Raw genomic sequence first — 20,000 nt, forward strand, 5'->3', positions numbered from 1 at the left:
AGTAAAAAAAAAAAATTGTCCTCCTGTTATTTATTTATTTATTTATTTATTTATTTATTTTTTTGCTTTAAATATTTCCCAAAATGATGTTGAACAGATTTAGGAGTTGTTCGCGGTATTTTCTATAATATTTATTCTTCTGGAGAAAGTCTTATTTGTTTTATTTCGGCTAGAATAAAAGCACTTTTTAATTTTTTTAACTCATTTTAAGGTCAATATTATTAGCCCCGTTAAGCAATATTAGTTTTGGATTGTCACCAGAATAAACCACTGTTATACAATGACTTGCCTAATAACCCTAATTTTACCCTAATTACCCTAGTGAAGCCTTTAAATGTCACTTTAAGCTGTATAGAAGTGTCTTGAAGAATATCTAGTCTAATATTATGTGCTGTCATCATGGCAAAGAGAAAATAAATCAGTTATTAGAAATGAGTTATTAAAACTATTATGATTAGAAATGTGTTGGAAAAAAATCTGCTCTGTTAACCGGAAAAAAATAAGGGGGGGGGGGGGGACTTCAACTGTCTATACTAAATCACAATACAAATGAAATCCACAACTAAATATCACTGTAATGTAGAACTACTGTAATGTCTATGGAAATCTCATCGCTTGAGTTCTCCCTGGTGCTCTAAAGTACTTGCGGAAATACTATGTTTTTACCACACACTTACTGAAAGCGCGCTCATCACAGTAAGTATTCAGAACAACAGGGTAGTTTATAATGCTTTCACAGGACTGTCTGATGTTTATTCTCCAGAAGTGCTTGAATTTGTTTAAGGTGGGGTGTAGTGTTTCTCTCAGGATGAAAACACAGTGCAGACGTGATGAATGTTCCTGCCACAGCGCACTCATCATTTGCTGGTCATTTTTATGCAGCCGTCGAACTCTGACTGTGTGTGTGTGTGTGTGTGTGTGTGTGTGTGTCTGAATTCGCCGTTTACCGCGTGTTGCTCCTGTTCGATGTGAACAAAACCGCTCTGAATATAAATATGCTTATTGATGAGATTGTTTGTATATATGGAAGGGATTGCAGATTATACACTGACGATCAAGGGGGGTCAACTTTTTCGGGTAACGTTACCTGCTTCAATTAATTAAATTGATGTATTTATTTAAATGATATCTAATTGACTAATAAAGCATATTTCAAGAGTTCACACTTAGCGGATGATCGATTATAAAATGAGTTTTGCATGCTGTCCCAAGAGACAGACACGAGCTCAGAAGATCCTCGAGCCTGGGGCTCCCTCTCGTTTTCAGGGAAACAGGGTAGTTTGAGCTCAGGTAGGTCTCGAGAACTCCCTCACACACCATGGGTGGGCCCGCATGATAAGGTGCCCTGTCACCTCCGTGATTTCTGTGACCGTAACCCCCCACTCCCACCCCCCACTGAGAGTGATTTCGGGGGCCCCGTTAATAACCCATGCAGGTTATTGCTGTAAGGCAACAGTGCTAACCAGTGGGCCACCCTAGGTGGAGGAGAAGAACTGGAAGGGGGGATTCTTCAAGGCAAAGATAACTAAAGTAAGGGTGCGTTCACACCTGCCTTATTTAGTTCGGTTGAATCGCACTAGAGTTTGTTTCCCCTTTTGGTGCGGTCGGTTTGGGCAGGTGAGAATGCAGCAATCGTACTCGAGTGCGCATCAAAAGCGGACCAAATAAGCGTACCGAGACCTGCTTGAAGAGGTGGTCTCAGTACGCTTTCAAACAAACCCTGGAGCGGTTTGTTTGTGGTGAGAATATGATCCATACTAAAACAGGTCCAACCGCTAAAAGTACTGCGCCTTTTGGACTAATCCAGCTGCCGTAGGCCTATGCGCTGTGCATTATGGGATATGGAGGACAAATATTTGTTGACAGCGCTTTACCAACAGAGAGAGAGAGGGGAAAACATTAACTGATGGATCGTTGGTAACATTTACGCAAGATGAGCATGTCGCAGTTTAGCTAAATTAATTCACGCCTCCTCCTGAAGTGATGAGCGATGCATTAAACACTGTTTTCCAGCGGCGGCTGCGCTTCATTCTCGTAATGTCTAGTTTGTCTAAATCAGGCATACAATCAGCCAGCGCAGTCGTCCCTCCAGAGTAAAAGGTTTTGTTTACCTGCGGGAGTTCACTGGCATTTTCCCGCACATGAATTCTGACCAATCAATAAGCAGTTTAGGAACTATGTTCAACAACATCTGGCCAATGAGAGACGTGGATTTTGTCAGATGACTGCCTTTTGGTTCGTTTCAACTGGTTCGGACCAAAGCCAGCAGTGTGGTGTGAAAACGACCCAAAGACGGCAGAAGATGCAACAATGTATCATTTATTACCCTTGATCCGGACCAAATGAAGCGAACTACAGATGTGAAAGCACCCTAAGAAACTCTAAATATTTCTAGACCTTTTTCTTGGCTGCTGCATGGAGGGCATCATAGCGACCAGCGTCTCTCGGTAGAATGTTTAGAACTACAGTGTTTACAACCGGTAAATTGCGTCCAGGAAATGGCTTTCAATGGAGTTTTGAGCGGATTACAGAGTGTTTTTGTGACACACAACTTTGAAAGGAATTAGGTTGAGCAAAGCCACACCACATGCAACTTGATCTTCCATTGTTAAATGAGTGTGATGAGAAGTGCGCAACATTTTCACACTAGACAGCCTGTTTTATGCAGGAATGTAACTGATATATGCTGCAGCGCCCCCTTTAAATACAAGATCAATGTAGTGAATTTTGACGCTCTCACTGCCGGAGTTGAAGGCAGACAGCGTTGTCGCCATGGGCGGCCAGAGCGACCGTGGACGCTCTCTACGCTTTCGGTGTGAACGCATATGCTGTTTCTCAATTCCAAGAACGCAGAGAACGGACTTGTGTTCTTGTGGAGACCGGTCTTGCCAGGTGTCTTCGGAAGAACGAACTCAGGAGACCGCGAGGGCAGAGAACGCGTCCTTTGAGAAATGAGATGCTGCGTTCTTCCTGATGGTCATGTGACCTTCACGTGTTTTAAATGGAAATTATTTAAACATTACAGCCTTCATACAGCGATTCATTGTTTTTCCCCTTTTCAAAATATATACTTTGCATAAAAACATTATATACTCTGCACAATATAAATAAAACAGATTTTAATACAAATTTCAGCAAACAAACACCCTTAACGTGTTTATTCCTTTATTAAGATGTTCATGTTAATGTTTACTTTCACCGTTTCATTTAGGGAAACTCCTGAGGTAAATAACTCATATCTCTGAACTTTAATAATAAATCTAAATAAAATGCAGTGCTTCCCACCCCCAGTCGCAATGACTTCTGGGACTTCCAGAGCGAGTTCGGTGCTCAAGTCTGCATCATTGCATCCTCGATATCAAGATCACATCCGGGAAGTTTCACACGTCCTCTGTACTTGCGGTCTTGAGTATTGGAGCTGAACTTAGGCAGCTGATGATGACGCTGCACGAGAACACGAGGACGCAAGACCGCTGAAGAACGCATATTGAGAAACAGCCTCAGTTAGTGTATGCTGACCTACAGTAACCTCTGATCAACTGCTTTAGAGAGTCAAATTATACAAACTGTACTTTACCTTTAGGCTATATGTAGAAACAAACACCTAGTCTATGAGAAAATGATCTTGTGAACTCTTATGTCTGTCTGCGCTCTAGATCTGCCCGTTTCAGACTGCTGAATGAATAGTTTCCTCCATATGATTATGCGTTCACAATGGTATGAACCGTAATATTCATTCATTTTCCTTCGGCTTAGTCCCTTTATTTATAAGGGGTCGCCACAGTGGAATGAACCGCCAACTTATCCAGCATATGTTTTACACAGCGGATGCCCTTCCAGCTGCAACCCAGTACTGGGAAACACCCATACACACTCCTTCTCACACACACTAGTACACTACAGACAATTTAGCTTATTCCATTCACTTAGAATTCAAGTCATGCATGTGATTGGACTGTGGGGGAAACCCGGAGCACCCGGAGGAAACCCACACCAACACGGGGAGAACGTGCAAACTCCACACAGAACCGCCAACTGACCCAGCTGAAGCTCAAACCAGCAACTTTCTTGCTGTGAGGCCACAGTGCTAACCACTAAGTCACCATGCCACCTCATAGAAAACTAATTGTGTATAAAAATATACACAATAGGGGAATTGATGAACTAAACTGGCCGTAGTGTATCACCCCATTCACACCGGGCGTCAGTGTCTACGCTTCCCATTCACATTGAATGGGTGACGTCAGGCGTTGCCGAACTGCATTGTGGATCCGTCGGCACCACTTCAGAGGCGTTGCTCGCTGCAGAAGTTGGGACTAGGTCAACTTTTCAAGTGCTGATGGAAGCGTCAGCCAATCAGATCACTGTATGCAAATACACCAGCTCAGGAAGTGGTCTGTTGCTGACTAATTTCATTGGCTGATGCTGCTATGACGGTCAGGTCAGCCCCAACTTCAGACAAGCGTTGACGCTGAAGCCCCATGTGAATAGGGCATATGAGTGTGTGTGAATGAGTGTGTATAGGTGTTTCCCTGTACTGGGTTGCAGCTGGAAGGACATCCACAATATGCTGGAATAGTTGGCGATTCATTTCACTGTGGCCCCTGAAATAGAGATTAAGCCGAAAGAAAATAAATGAATGAGTTTTCTATGAGGAACACTAAATGATCGATGTCTTGGCAACATAGCTTACTATTAATTATAGTTAATTCTAAAATTATTGCATTTATAAATTTTAAAATTAGTGCAAAACTGAAGTTGCATTTTGATTTTAATTTTTGATTGAATGCACACCACAAAAAACAGACTTTTAAGATATTTAATTAAAATGTAATCTCAGTTTCCTTCCACTGTTTGAATTAAGCATTGCTTGCTATACTTAATTCTATTTATTTGTAAAGCCTAAAAGCAATTTATAAGTAAAAAATGTGTTTATTCCAGTGTACTACAGTACGGTACGTGCATAAAACTTACTTTTTCACAGTTAAAGGCGAAAATACAGCCGTTTTCATCCTGCGTTTCTTTTTTTTATCTGCTTTCTAACACTGTAAACTCCTTCTCTGTGCTTCTGTCACACTTCACAGAGCGCAACTCGCAGCTTCCACAGGTAAAAATCCCATTAATTTCCTCCATGGAGAAAATGATTTCCAGTGATAAAGCACCTTGAGTGACAGACCTGAGTGCACTTTAAAGTCACTTTGCATAAAAGCATCTCCCAAATGCATGAATGTAGAATCGTGACGAGAGATCCATCAATCAGACTCGCTATTAGCAAACACAAATCTCTGCCTGCTCAAACTACTCGCACGCCTGTATATGGGTCAAAGAGGAGGATTTCTAAACTTTCAGAAGCGGGTTTATATACAGTTGATGTCTGAATTATTCGCCCTCCTCTACAATTTTTAATATTTTATGTTTTTTTCCCAATTTCTGTTGAAATGAAAGAAGATTGTTTTAAACACATTTCTAAACATAATAGGCTCTATTTTAATGATCTAGGAGCAAAGTGTAAAGAGCATGGTGCGAAACCATGAAGGGCGTGTCTTAATCCACTTTTGCTATTTTAAGGATGGATAAATACGCTCTGCATTCCGGTTTAACAGGGTTGAGCTTATTCTCTTAATGAGTTCTGGGTGTGTTTGGTGAATAACATGCATTAAGCCAGTCAGAGTCTCATCTCACATTCCCTTTAAAAGTCAGTTGTGCATTTGCTGTTTACATGGTGGGCTTTATAAGTTTCAAGAGTTCACACTTAATAATAATAATGATAATAAAGCTAGTTTGGCGTGCTGTCCTGGGAGAGAGCCCTGAGCTTATAAGATCCTCGAGCCCTGGGCTCCCTCCCGTTGCAAGGGGAGAGGGGAGTTTGAGCACAGGTAGATCTTGATGACTCCCCCTCTTGCTTATTCTAGCTAAGTGTCAGATATGCATGTTGCAGGTATACTCAGAGTTTAGCTAAAATATTTTGGATTAATTGTTAGAGTGCTTGTTTTTGAACTGTTGGAGGAAACCGGAGGAACCGGGGAAAACCCACGTGACTACGGGGAGAACTAGCAAACTCCGCACAGAAATGCTGTCTGGTTTGGAAAGGAATTAAACCAGGGGCATTCTTGCTGTGAGGCAACAGCGCTAATCACTGGCCATCGTGACGCCCGTTTGAAAAGAGGGAAAGTAGGGTTGGGTTGGGGGGTTTCTTCGAGACGAAGATATTGAGATGAGAAAAGTCTGGTTATTTATAGTGAGTTAAGGATCGTCTGATAGGATAATTAGTTATTAGCTAAAGTCTGAACAGCTGTGAACAATCATAAGCACGTGATCCTCTCGAAATTTGTTTATAAATAAACTTCAAATAAAAACTGAACGCTTCACTAGTGAGGAAACTAGTGAGTTAAACAGAGCATCTGCAGCGCGAGGATAAAGAACGAGCCTCCTCCATTCAGCCTCTTCACTTTCTCTTTACTTTACTCCTTTACTTTGGTGGAGTCAGGAAACGGTGGAAACTCACTCCACTGAACACATCCATTAGCCCACATGTTTAATTTCCTTTGTTAGGCGCAAAGATTTGTGTCAAAACTATTTCTAAATTCAGTTCTGATCTCCAACAAGGGAATAAATGAACAATAATAATGAAGTGTGGTCAGAAAACTGAGTTTTATCCGAACACACGTCCTGTTCTTATACCCCACTGATGCAGACGTCTCCAAAACCCCACAGCTGGACACATCTACACTTGTGTTTATTAAAACAAATATAAATCTGCATATAATCAATAATACAGCTGATAATAACCACATTATACAGATGCAGATCGTCATGAATGAACTGAAAAAGCCCCCCGAGGTGAAGAAGGCATGAAGGCAGTGCTGTTTATATGTGGAAAATTATCATTTCTGGATAATTTTAATGCTTTAATTGTTTTCATCTGTGAATATATTTGTGTGTTGCTGTTCATCCTGTGTGTGTTCAGCAGTGTGCAAGTGTTTGGACCTGCATAGGCGCATAACTAACGCGCTTTGCTGGACTTTAGAGCAGATTTTAGTTTGCACCATTGGTTTCCTGGCTACACTGAGGCATCCACCAAGAAGTTCTAGTGTAAACAAACATGCCAGATGAACTTTTGTCTGTACTTAATGATGCTGTGGAAACTGTCAACTTCATAAAAGCTTATCTATTAAAATCACATATTTTATTATTTTATTTTAAGCATGTATACAGAAAAAGTGTGTGTTGTAGTTAAAAATGCGGAGTTTAATTGGAGAAAGGGGGGCTTGACAGGTGTCAAATATTAGAAAGGGGTGCAAACAGCAAAAAGTTTGGGAAGCACTGCTCTTTACCAAACCTACAGTTGAAGTCAAAATTATTAGCCCCCCTGAATTATTAGCGCCCCTGTTTATTTTTTTCCCTAATTTCTGTTTAATGGAGGGAAGATTGTTTCAGCACATTTCTAATCATAATAGTTTTAATAACTTATTTCTAATAACTGATTTATTTTATCTTTGTCATGATGACAGTAAATAATATTTTACTTGATATTTTTCAAGACACTTCTATACAGCTTAAAGTGACATTTAAAGGCTTCACTAAATTAAGGTTAACTAGGCAGGTTAGGGTAATTAGGCAAGTTATTGTATAATGATGGTCTGTTCTGTAGACTGTCTAATAATTTTGAGCTAATAATTTTGAGCTAATAATTTTGTCCCAAAAATAGTTTTAAAAAAATTAAAAACTGCTTTTATTCTAGCCGAAATAAAACAAATAAGACTTTTTCTAGAAGAAAAAATATTGTCAGACATACTGTGAAAATTTCCTTGCTCTGTCAAACATCATTTGGGAAATATTTAAAAAAGAAAAAAAAATCAAAAGGGGGCTAATAATTCTGACTACAACTGTACATTTAAATTCAGAAATAAAGCATTAAAAATATCACTGCAATGAGACGTTTTCCAACAGAAGCGCTTCAGAACGGTGAGCTGAAAAAGTCTTAAGAAGTTAAATCTGCATGCTGCTTTAAAGTCAGCGTGTTGTTTAAAGATCAGCAGGCTGTAAATGAGGAAAATTACGGCTGGAAAACAGCGTCGGGAAACAACCTCTCTCTCATTACAGTCGATTTTCCTAAACAACAAGTGATTAACAACACACCATAACTCCAGATTAAGACTCCAGGCCATAAAACAACAGGTCAGATAAGGCGATCGCTTTAAAAGGTAACAATAAAATCATATCATAATTCATAAAGGAGATGACAGCAGGAACACGACTGGCCTTTTCCGGCCTGATTGATGAGCTCTGAATGTTTAAGCACCAGAACTGTCATTGTACCGCTTGAGTTTGGCTCACCGGGGCTATTAATACGATGGCTGTAACATTTTCTTTACATTACTGTCTATATCTTTAAGATAAGTTACAAGTGTCTGCTATTAAAAGACTTAAACAGTTAAGCCCTCCTGATCATATGTTTTACTTCTACTCCAAATATTTCCCAAATGATGTTGAACAGATTCAGGAATTTTTCACAGTATATCCTAGATTGTGTTTTGTCCACATGCCTCCTCATTCATTTCTCTTTTTGTGTGTCATGATCAAATGGGTCACGGCTTCATAGTGTCGTATTACAATTAGTTTTTACTTCACATCATTTTCCAGAGCTCAAAATGAAGGATTTACTAAATTTGTCTCTGACCACACCAAACATATTGGGCTCTATTTTGACGGTGCATGCGCAGAGCGCAAAACGCAGGGCGCAAACGCTTTTTTTAGGGCATGTCAGAACTAATTTTTGCTAACTTAAGGATGGGAAAATCCGCTTTGCACCATGGCGCATGGTCTAAAAGGGTTGAGTTTATTTTCTTAATGAGTTATAGGTGTGTTTTGAGAATAAACCAATCAGAGTCTCATCTCCCATTCCCTTTAAGAGCAGCTGCATCGTGCCATAAGCGCATTGCTATTAACATGACGTAAAGTAAGTTCACTTTCACTTTTGCTCTCGTTGATAGGAAAACCTGTACGCACAGACATCCATTACCTTATAAATAATTAATTTAGTTTGTTAAGCGCAAAGATTTGTTTAAAAACTATTTCTAAATTCAGTTCTAATCTCCAGGAAACGAATAAATGAACAATAATAACAAAGTGTGGTCAGAATACTGAGTTATTTCCAAATACACATGCTGTGCCCCATATGGTCTAAAACCTGACAGGTGGACAAATCTAAGCTTGTTTTTAATAAAACAAATATAAATATGGATATAATAAATAATTCGGCTAATAATAATAACATTATACAAAAGCAAGTTTAATGAACTGAAAAAGCCTCCCGAGATAAAGAAAGAAAGGCAGTGGTTTCATGTAGGCTAGAAAATAATATGTTTTGTAATATTTTAATCATTTATATTTATATCCTATATATATCCTTATTATATATATCCTTAATATATTATATCTTTTTCACATGTAAAGATATTTGCGTATTGCATCTTGTGTGTAGTGTGTAAGCCAGGCGCACTTTGCGCCAGACAATAGACCGACTTTGTTCTGGTCTAAAGAACAGACTATTTAGTTTCTCAAAATAGCAACGCGCCAAAACACGCCTGCTTTTTTAGAGCAGAACGCCTATGGGCGCAGATATGAGCGCAAATGCATTTGCTATTTAAACAGCGTGGCGCAACACCTCAAAATGACCCTTGCGCCAAGCTAAAAGTAGTAAAAGACTATTGCGCCGCGCCTTGCGCCACATTGCGCCGGGTGTATGATAGGGCCCAATGTGTTTCTAGGCATGGTTGCTTCAAGCAAGGAAACGGGAGCGCGCATCACAAATAGCTGTTGGTGCAAATGTTCATCCTCACATTCAGTATGCACCTGCTTTCTTTTGGTCGCTGAGTCGTGCAAACACAATTAGTTTTGTCAGTCATGCTGCTTCTCCATTCTAAGATCGCATTTGCACGAATATTGGGCGATCTTTATTGTCGAACTCTGCTTTTAGGAAAACTACAATTTAAAAATAGTTTTAAACCAGCCAAAGTGGCTAGTGGTAGTGGCTGTCCGACCCGCCACAGCTAAAATCTACCCGCATTTAATGTCAAGCCCTGTATATATATATATATTTCAGCTTTGGCGGTTTAGACAGCCGCTCCCACTAGCCACTTTGGCAGGTTGGAAATCATTTTTACATTGTAGTTTTCTTAAAGCAGGGTTCGACAGTAAGGATGGCCCAAAATGCGTGCAAATGTGATCTTAGAATCGAGAAGCAGCATGACTGAAAACAGTAACTGTGTTCGCGTGAGACAAAGCAGGTGAATACCGTATGAGAGGATGATTAAGCCTGGTTTATACTTCTGCGTCAAGTGACCGGTGTAACCCACGGCGCATGCAACGCGCGCAGCTGTGCATTTATACTCCTGCACACTGTCTCTGTTGGTCTGCATTAACACTTCCAAAACGCTAGTTGGCAGTGAGGTGTAAATGTTCCTCTGTGTCGAGTTTCTTCGCTGCTGTTTTGCTTTTCCTGAACACTTCCTGGATGTACAAGTGGCTCAAACTTGCTCATTTTGAGGCAGGAACCGGCGGACGTGCAACAACTTTAACTATGAGGTAAACACAAAACAAAACTTTCCATCCGGAGCTCCTTCACGGGACTCCACACTTGTAAACAATCGCTCCATTGGGATAGCGCCATTCACGCGGCTCTCGGTGCCGCCCAGACTCGTCAACGCTACCAAGCCGACCAATCAGAGAGCTTGCGCTACGCGTTGAGCCGACGTGTAGTCTGATAGTTTTCTCCCTGCTGTCTGCAGGATTTCTGTTTTATGAGGACATCAGTGTTCCGGTGAGCAGAGCTGAAGCTGCAGCACTGAAGATGATGATGGAGGAGGCTCTGCTCTTCATCAACCCCTCCGCCACCGTCACCATCACCGGTGGATTCCGCAGGTGCACTTCTCTTACTTTCATTTCTGTTCAGTTCAATTCAATTCTATGAACTTGATTTAAATGCAATTCAGATCTATCCAGTTCAGATCTATTTCAGTTCATTTCAAGTCAATTAATTTCAGCTCAAGTTTTTCCATTTCATTTCATTTCAAATAAATTACATTCACTTAATTTCAGATCATTTCAAATAAATAAAATTTAATTTTAGAGAAATTTGTTTCAAATACATTCAGATACATCCTGTTCATTTAATTTCAATTAATTGAATTTACGTTCAGTTAATCTCAGTTCAATTTAAGTTCAATCAAATTAATTTCAATTCAGCCCAGTTCAGTTACATTCCTTTCAGTTCAATGCAATGCATTTAGTTCAGTTGAGTTTAATTTAAGATCAGTTCAGTTAACCTAAGTTCAGTTTAAATCTAATTTCAGTTCAATTCCTTCAATTCAGTCCAATTCATTTAATTAGCTCAATTCAGTTAAGTTCAACTCAACTCTTAATTTAATTTAATTTAATTTAATTTAATTTAATTTAATTTAATTTAATTTAATTTAATTTAATTTAATTTAATTTAATTTAATTTAATTTAATTTAATTTAATTTAGGCAATGTAGTGATGCAGTAGGTAGTGCTGCCGCCTCACAGCAAGAAGATTGCTGGGTCGCTGGTTCAAACCTTGGCTTAGTTGGTGTTTCTGTGTGGAGTTTGCATGTTCTCCCTGCGTTCGCGTGGGTTTCCTCCGGGTGCTCCGGTTTCCCCCACAGTCCAAACACATGCAGTACAGGTGAATTGGGTAGGCTAAATTGTCCATAGTGTATGAGTGTGTGTGGATGTTTCCCAGAGATGGGTTGCGCTGGAAGTGCATCCGCTGCGTAAAAACGTGCTGGATAAGTTGGCGGTTCATTCAGCTGTGGCGACCCCTGGTTTAATAAACGGACTAAGCCGATAAGAAATTAAATTAAATTAATAAGTTCAGTTCAGTTCAGTTCAATTAATTGAATTTAGGTTCAGTTAATTCCAGTTCAGTTTAATTTAAGATTAGTTCAGTCAAATTAGTTTCAATTCAGCTCAGTTCGATTTATTTCAATTAAATTCCTTTTCAGTTTTGATTTCAATTCAATGCATTTAATTTGTTCAATTCAGTTCAACTTAACTCAATTCTATTAATTAATTTCAGATCAATTACATTGTTTGATTTAATTCAAGTAATTTAATTTAATTTTAAACCAGATAAATCCAGTTCAATTAATTTAATTTAAATTCAGTTCCGTTAATTTCAGTTCAGTTCAATTCAATTCAACTCAGTTCAGTTGAGTTTATTTTAAGATCAGTTCAGTTAAATTAAGTTCAGTTCAGTTCAACCTAATTTTAATTAAATTAATTTCAATTCAGTTCATTTAATCAATTCAGATCAGTTGAACCCAATTCAATTAGTTTAATTTCATTTAATCTCAGTTCAGTGCAATTCAGTTCAATTCAATTAAGTTTAAATCAATTAATTTCAGGTTAGTTCAGTTCAATTCCATTCGATTAAAGTCATCTTTATTTCTCTAGCACTCTTTCTAGAATGTAGAGTTAGAGTATTGAACTTTATAATCATTATGGATCAGTCAGATCATTTCGTGTTATTACAGAGAGTCAGAGCAGAATCATGCAGCAGTAGTTCAGCAGAAACCTCAGTGCAGCCTGTAAAAGCATGATCTGATGATCTTAATATGTGCATCAGTGAGTCTGAGAGCATTATAATGTCATCCATTCACTGCAGAGCGCCCAGCGCAATAATCCCCAGATCAGATTTCCAGCATGTAAATGGAAAAGGTGTGTGTTGTACCTGGAGGGCGCTCGTCTTTCAGAAAGTGTGACCAGAAGGTTACCAATCCTAATAACATTCGCCAGCCGGAAAATGCCAGACATCCTCATATAATCATGTGCTGTTTGCAGCATCAATACATTTGTGATGGTGAGACGGCGGGTTTTATCCACCTGTCGCTGTTTTGTTGGGAGGTTTGGGCTTTTATAGCTGCAGTTTGATTTGAGTTGCTTGGAGATGAACGAACGGCTGGAAGAACACGATACTCTTCAGATTGTTGTTTTTCTGCTGATAGTCATTCAGACTCAATGATTTACATTGAGACTCTCGTCTGCTGCAATCATATATGCTTGAAAACTGAGTTATGATTAGATAATCGCTTGCTCAGCTTGACACAATGAACTAGCTAATGATAATAAGACAGTGAGATTATTATTATTATTATTATTGGAGTGAATTAGATTATTATTTCTATGGCGAATGTTGTGGAAACGTTTATTCAGACTTTGTCTGAGGACTTATTAGACTTAATGACGAAGGATCAATTATTAGAGATAGCAACCCATTACGAAATTGAGCTCTCCGCACTTCAGAAGAAAAAAAGAGGGGGAAGCCAAAATTCACGTTTCAAAAGTTTATTTTAAGCCCACTGTGACCAAGCATTAGCAAAACGCCCCACCAACTCGCACGCTGCTGGTCTTCGTCCAACCCTTAGCATCAGGGAGTCTCTCTCAAACAGTGGCAGGACGCTGATAAAAGAGCGCACACTTAGACTCAGGTGTTTCCCAGTCATCTGATTATGCCCCCATTGCCCCGCAATGTTATAGCGCAACTGTAGAGGGAGCAAAACAGACATACAGACAGACAGGGTGGACAAATGACAGCGCAGCGGGCGTCACAACGTAGCCCCATATTAATTTTTGGAGATCCCGAATTGTGTAGCCAGAGGTATGTATGGCTGCGTTTTGTCGTTCAAACGAACGCTACGAAGCAGTGTGATGCCATTGCTTTTCACGCTACCAGCTGACCGTTTACCTTGGTATGGACGACCTTCCTGCAGTTACCAGTTTGGCTTGTGGCTCGCCATGTACGTTAGAGGATTTGAGATGCAGAGAGGAGTTGACCACAATGACGGGGTTCAAGTCTGGTAAAGAACGGTTTCAGAAAGCAGGTAAGACAAAAACAAAAGCCAAGAAAATAAAACAAACAAGTAAATATCAGGGTGAGAATGTGGTCAAATCTAAAAATGTGGTAAAAATTGAGCGGCCGCAAGGGCTTTTCTTTTTCCGGATGGCTTTGGTCAGTCAGTCAGTCGACAGCAGCCTCTGGTGGATTTACGTGAGAACAGCAGGCGTGAATGACACTCATGTAAGAAATCTGAGATCTGTAAAAGCGTACACAGCGACCTCTAGTGGATTCACAAGAACTGCAAAAATGACACATCTCCTGGGATGCATTTCGTGCTCTCCAGAAATGTATATAGTGGTATATTTTCAGAATGAGCCTGGGTTGGTGTCAAATTGTGTTTGTTTGTCTTGTCTGTCTTGCGGGTTGCACCTTGACTGCTACGGAAGGGAAAAGGGGCCAAAAAGATGACGCAACCTTTTACGCACATTCAGGTGTTGCACAGGGTGCTCCTGGACCTAAAGAAAGTCTTTGACACGATTAATCACAGTATCTTACTAAATAAATAAAGCAAGTTAGAAGAAGCCTTATAGTGGTTTGGGTCTTATTTGGGTGGAAGACAGCAGTATGTGAGCAATAGACTGATTTCACGTGGCTGCCTTTTTTAAGTGCGGTTTATTCATAAACTAATTTCGAGAGGATCACGTGCTTATAATCAACACGGCTGGCTCCTTGTTAGCGCCGTAATCAGCCCTATTAGATGATTATGGAAGCATTATAAATACCCTGAGTTTTTTTCTCCAGTTATCTTCGTCTTGAAGCTCCCCCCCCTTTCCACCCTACATCCTCCCACTTTTTCTGATCGGGGGACACGGTGGTCCAGTGGCTAGCACTGTTGCCTCACAGCAAGAACACCGCCGGTCCAACCCATCGGGCCGATTGGTGTTTCTGTGTGGAGTTTACATGTTCTCCCCGTGTTCGCGTGGGTTTTCCCCTGGTTCCCCGGTTTCCTCCCATCGTGCAAAAACATAAACCATAGCCAATCGACTAAACCAAATTATCACCCAATACAACCTGAGTTTACACTTCTCACGGTGACAAGCAGGGGAGTTCTCGAGACCTACCTGACCTCGAATTCCCCTCTCGCCCTTCTAACAGGAGGGAGCCCCGGGCTCGAGGATATTACGAGCTCAGGGCTCTCTCCCGGGACAGCATGCCAAATACGCTTTATTGATTATCAGCTAAGTGTGAACTCTTGAAAAGCAAAATTGAGGCTGCGGTGGGAGGAAACCAGGAAGTATCGTTGGGAGTTACACAGGAACGTTGTGTACTTTGCTGTATATATTATCAGCGAAGAGAAAGCGACACAAATGAATAATTTCACCACGTTCCGAGTGACCCGAAGGTCCGTTCTGAATGATTAGTGAAAATAAAAAGGGATATCAGAGCTCATTTTCAGAGCTCAAGTTAAGGGAAATGGCACTAGTTTGTAACACTCGTCTTTAAATCAACGGGATACACAAGAAAAAAATAAAAGATATGGTTCAATTCTCTAGTTTCTGTATTCAAATTTTATCATGGATTGAGAGATAGTCTATGTAATGGAACCACAAATGTCTCTGAACAAGTCTTAACAATGAAACAAAAACACAAACAACATTTATACAATAACATAATACAAAAATGGTGAGTGAGGGTGTGTGTGTATGTATGTATGTATATGTGCAAAGTCCAAAGTCCGTGGATGAGAGTATATGCAAAATGGATTGTTCTCACCAGAAAGGTTTGAGTCCAGATAATTGTACCATCATAAGTTGCAAGTGTCCTCTTAGGATAGTCTTTACTTCAGACCTGAAAGACTAACAAGTCCAAAAAGGGCAAAAAATCCACAAAAACGATTGTCCTTCGCACACAAAAACAAGAAAAAGGTAGACCTTGGCAAACTCTTACTCCATGTGCTCCTCTGACTTCTTCAGATGACACTGTGAGTAATGTCCAGGTGCCCTCTATCTCCCCCTTGTGGTGAGTATGTTATGTGAATGTGCATATATAGAAAAAAGATCAACAGAACAGGAAATAGAACACCGATACATTCACCTCACCTCATCCCTTCAAAATAAAGAATCTAAAATAAAAGTCCATTACTCATTTGTATATTCGGAGCCTCAAGAACCGTGAGTATGCTTTACTGCCAGGCCTATTCACACATTTAATGAAGATAACAGAAAGCGTACCTCAATTATGTGGCAGCGCTACAAGTTAGCGAACGTTTTCTTTCCCAAACACACATTTTAGATGCCATTGATCAAACTCGAGTTAATGAACTGATTCTTTCACTATATTAGACTCGTCACCATACTGAATTAAAAGAAAACTGTCATTTAAGGCACTGTTGATGGCTTTCTGAAAACAGCGCTGATTTGCCATTGTGTTCATGTGCGCGACAGAAATGCTTGTGATTGGTCGAGAAGGTCATCAGTTCACCCTCTGCTGTTTACCGAGCACAAACACAACCGAGCCACGCTCCAGTCCATGTATCTGTGCTTGCACTGGGTGAAGAGCGGTAAACTGAGTGCAAACACAAATACACGGAGACTGGAGCGTAAAGCAGCCGTGAAGATCAGTCGAGTCATCTGCGCTCAGCAGCGCTTCAATATTAGCGGTAAATGGACGTTTTTAAAACTTCAGTACCTGGACAACACTATTACAGACAACACGAGGGTGTGCTACAGAGGACTGCAGTGTTTTATCACACACCGGGTTACATAGGCTGAAGCAGGAAAGCATTACCACGGTGTTTAACTGGTGCCATGAACTGAATTCTAGGTGGACACTTGAGCATATTACTCTTACAGAGGCTGTGATGTTGTTTGATGCCTAATTTGCTTTTAATTGTTTAAATTAAACTTACTGAATAATATTAAAGTGATGTTTACACCATTTCTGCATTTTAAAATCTCTGCAACAGCTGGAGGTTTGTAGTCCACAGCATCTTACTGCAATGTTTACAGTGCTAGTCCTATACTTGCAGGTTTCTTCCCACCACAGCCGAATGGTGGCCGCTTGAAATAAGTGGATGGAGTGAAGTAATCTGTGTGTTCAAACAATATTGGAGTACCTCAAGGGTCTATTCTTGGCCAGTGTAGTTTACAATGTACATAAATGATCTTCCCGATCGCTGCCCTGGGGTTAACTGCTAGTTATATGCAGATAACACAGTCACCTATGTGTCTGCTAAATTACCTTGCCAAGCAGATGAGCAACTAACTCAGGCTTTACAACATATTTCAAGATGGCTTGAGTTTTTTCATTTAGCGTTAACTTTCAAGCAGTGGTGTAAAGTAACTAATTACAAGTACTCAAATTACTTATTTTGGTCAATTTCTAACAACATAAAATCAACCAAATATCAACGTCACTTGACGTCATTATTGGACATCAAAATAAAAAAAATAAAATAATATAATAAAAAAATAAAATAAAAAATAATAAAATAATGCTAATAATAGTATTAATATTAATAACAATAATGTTTATAATAATAATAATAATAATAATAATAATAATAATAATAATAATAATGCTAATAATAACAATAATGCTAAAAATATAATTAATAATAATAATAATAATAATGATAATAATTACAATAATGCAAATAATAATGCTAAAATAATAATGCTAATAATAATAATGATGATGATGATGATGATGATGATGATGATGATGATGATAATAATACTATTAATGCTAATAATAATAATAATAATAATAATAATAATTATTATAATAATAGTAATAATAATAATAATAATAATACAATTAATAATATGACTACTAATAAAAAATAATAAAAATTATAATAAAAAAATACTATTAATAATAATAATAATAATAATAATAATAATGTTTATAATTATAATAATGCTAATAATAACAATAATGCTAATAATAATGCTAATAATAATAATAATAATAATAATGATGATGATGATGATGAGATAATAATAATAATAGTAATAATAATAATAATATAAATAATAATGATAATAATAATAACAACAACAATAATAATAATACTATTAATAATACGACTATTAATAAAAATAATAAAAATGCTAATAATAATAATGATAATAATAGTAATAATAATAATAATAATATAAATAATAATGATAATAATAATAAAAACAATAATAATAACACTATTAATAATACGACTATTAATAAAAATAATAAAATGATAATAATAATAATAATAATAGTAATAATAATATAAATAATAATGATAATAATAATAAAAACAACAATAATAATAATGCTATTAATAATATGACTATTAATAAAAATAATAAAAATGATAATAATAATAATAATAATAATAATGATTACAATAATAATAGTACAAATAATATTACTAATAACAACAATAATAATAATAATAATAATGATAACATTTATAATACATTTTTTACAATGATTAATATTATTTTTACGTTTATTTATGTTTCTTAATGAACTCTATATGTCTGCTACCAACACACGTATACAGCTATCTATATGTGCTCTTCTCATAGCCGTAATAATATGTCTACTATATATTCTACCCTCTATCCCAACCCTAACCCTAAACCCACAAGAGACAACAGTCTTACATTTTCAAAACACTTCACTACGTCTTATTCATGAGCCGCTTTCCTCATGAGGTTCAAAAACAGGTCCCCACAAGGTTACAGTTTACTGGCATTGCTCTGCATCTGAGGACATTTGGTCCCCAGAACGTTAGGGATGCAAGACACTTTCTCACACACATGTATTTATAAATCCTTTAAGCATTACTCTGATTGTTTGTTTTTTGCATTAGTAATGAAGTGTTATACACGTCTGCTTGTGTTGTGTTATTTCTGCCGCATTTGTTTCCTCAGGCCGTGTTTCTGACACTGCATAATGACATCTCTTTGAAGACGGATATTTCGGGAATCTAATAATGTCCTGGATGCGATCAGGCTTCCAGCAGTTCTGAAGTCTGTTTAGTCGTGATAGTGCGCCGTTTCTTCCGCTGATATCATGCTCCTGACATGCAGATAAGTGAGTAAAAGCGAATCTGTGCCATCGCCGCGCACCTTGTCAGAAAAGCAGTTTATCTTGTCGGTAGTGCTTTATTTCAGGCTGCCTTTTTATATCTTATTTGCTTGATAAATCTGGCTGATGTGTTCTGTGAGGATCTTGGCGGATGAGAGATATTATTAGCGCACGCAGAGGAGCAGATGTCAGATGATGGCAGATGCTGTGCAAATCAACTCTGTGATCAAGATCTGACGCTGTTTTACAGTAACGCGTGTTCAGATGTTTGATGACGTCACCGGATGGGTTTACATGCACACGGTGTTGGGTACTGCAGAAAATCTAATTAATGCATTAATTAAAAATTAGGAACAAAAAAATGCGTGCATGCATGTGTATGTGTGCGTGCACATGTTCGTCTTTGTGCATTCGCGTGTGTGTGTGTGTGTGTGTCTGCGTGTGTGTCCTTGCATGTGTGCGTTTGCCAGTGTGTTTGTTTTCGTGCCTGCATGTGTTTGCGTGCGTGCATGCATGTGTCTGTGTGTGTGTGTGTATGTGCATGTGTGCGTGCGTGCACATGTTAGTCTTTGTGCATTCGCATGTGTGTGTTTGCATGTGTGTTTGCTTGCGTGTTTGCATGTGCATTTGCATGTGTATGTATGCGTGTGTTTACGTATGTGTGCGTGTGTTTATGTGTGTGCTTGTCTGTGTGTGTGTGTCTGCGTGTGTGTCCTTGCATGTGTGCGTTTGCCAGTGTGTTTGTTTGCGTGCATATGTATATGTATGCATGCATGTGGGCGCGCGTGTGTGTGTTTGTGCGTACACGCATTTGTCTGTGCATTTGCCTTTGCATTTGCGTGTGTTTGTGTGAATGTGTGTGTTTGTGCACATACATGTGTGTTTGAGTGTTTTTGCATGTGTGTGCCTGTGCGTTTGTGAGTGTTTTCGTGCCTGCATGTATTTGCGTGCATGCATGTGTGTGTGTGTGTGCATGTGTGCTTGCACATGTTAGTCTTTGTGCATTTGTGTGTTCGTGTTTGCATGCGTGTTTGCTTGCGTGTTTGCATGTGCATTTGCA

General features: G+C 38.7%; 1 protein-coding gene across 8 annotated transcripts in view; it reads left to right on the plus strand.

Annotated features, from left to right (window-relative positions):
• dntt (deoxynucleotidyltransferase, terminal) overlaps positions 1–20,000 on the plus strand; it is a 621,669-nt gene that overhangs the window by 148,649 nt on the left and 453,020 nt on the right. For all 8 annotated transcript variants that reach the window (XR_012388546.1, XM_073919556.1, XM_073919554.1 and 5 more), the window contains 1 exon segment: positions 10,791–10,923. Coding sequence is in view for 7 of the 8 variants with exons in the window: in XM_073919556.1 (XP_073775657.1) it covers positions 10,791–10,923 (133 nt within the window). In the remaining variant the exon portion in view is untranslated.

The sequence above is a fragment of the Danio rerio genome, chromosome 13, assembly GCF_049306965.1.
Source record: "Danio rerio strain Tuebingen ecotype United States chromosome 13, GRCz12tu, whole genome shotgun sequence".
Classification (NCBI taxonomy): domain Eukaryota; kingdom Metazoa; phylum Chordata; class Actinopteri; order Cypriniformes; family Danionidae; genus Danio; species Danio rerio.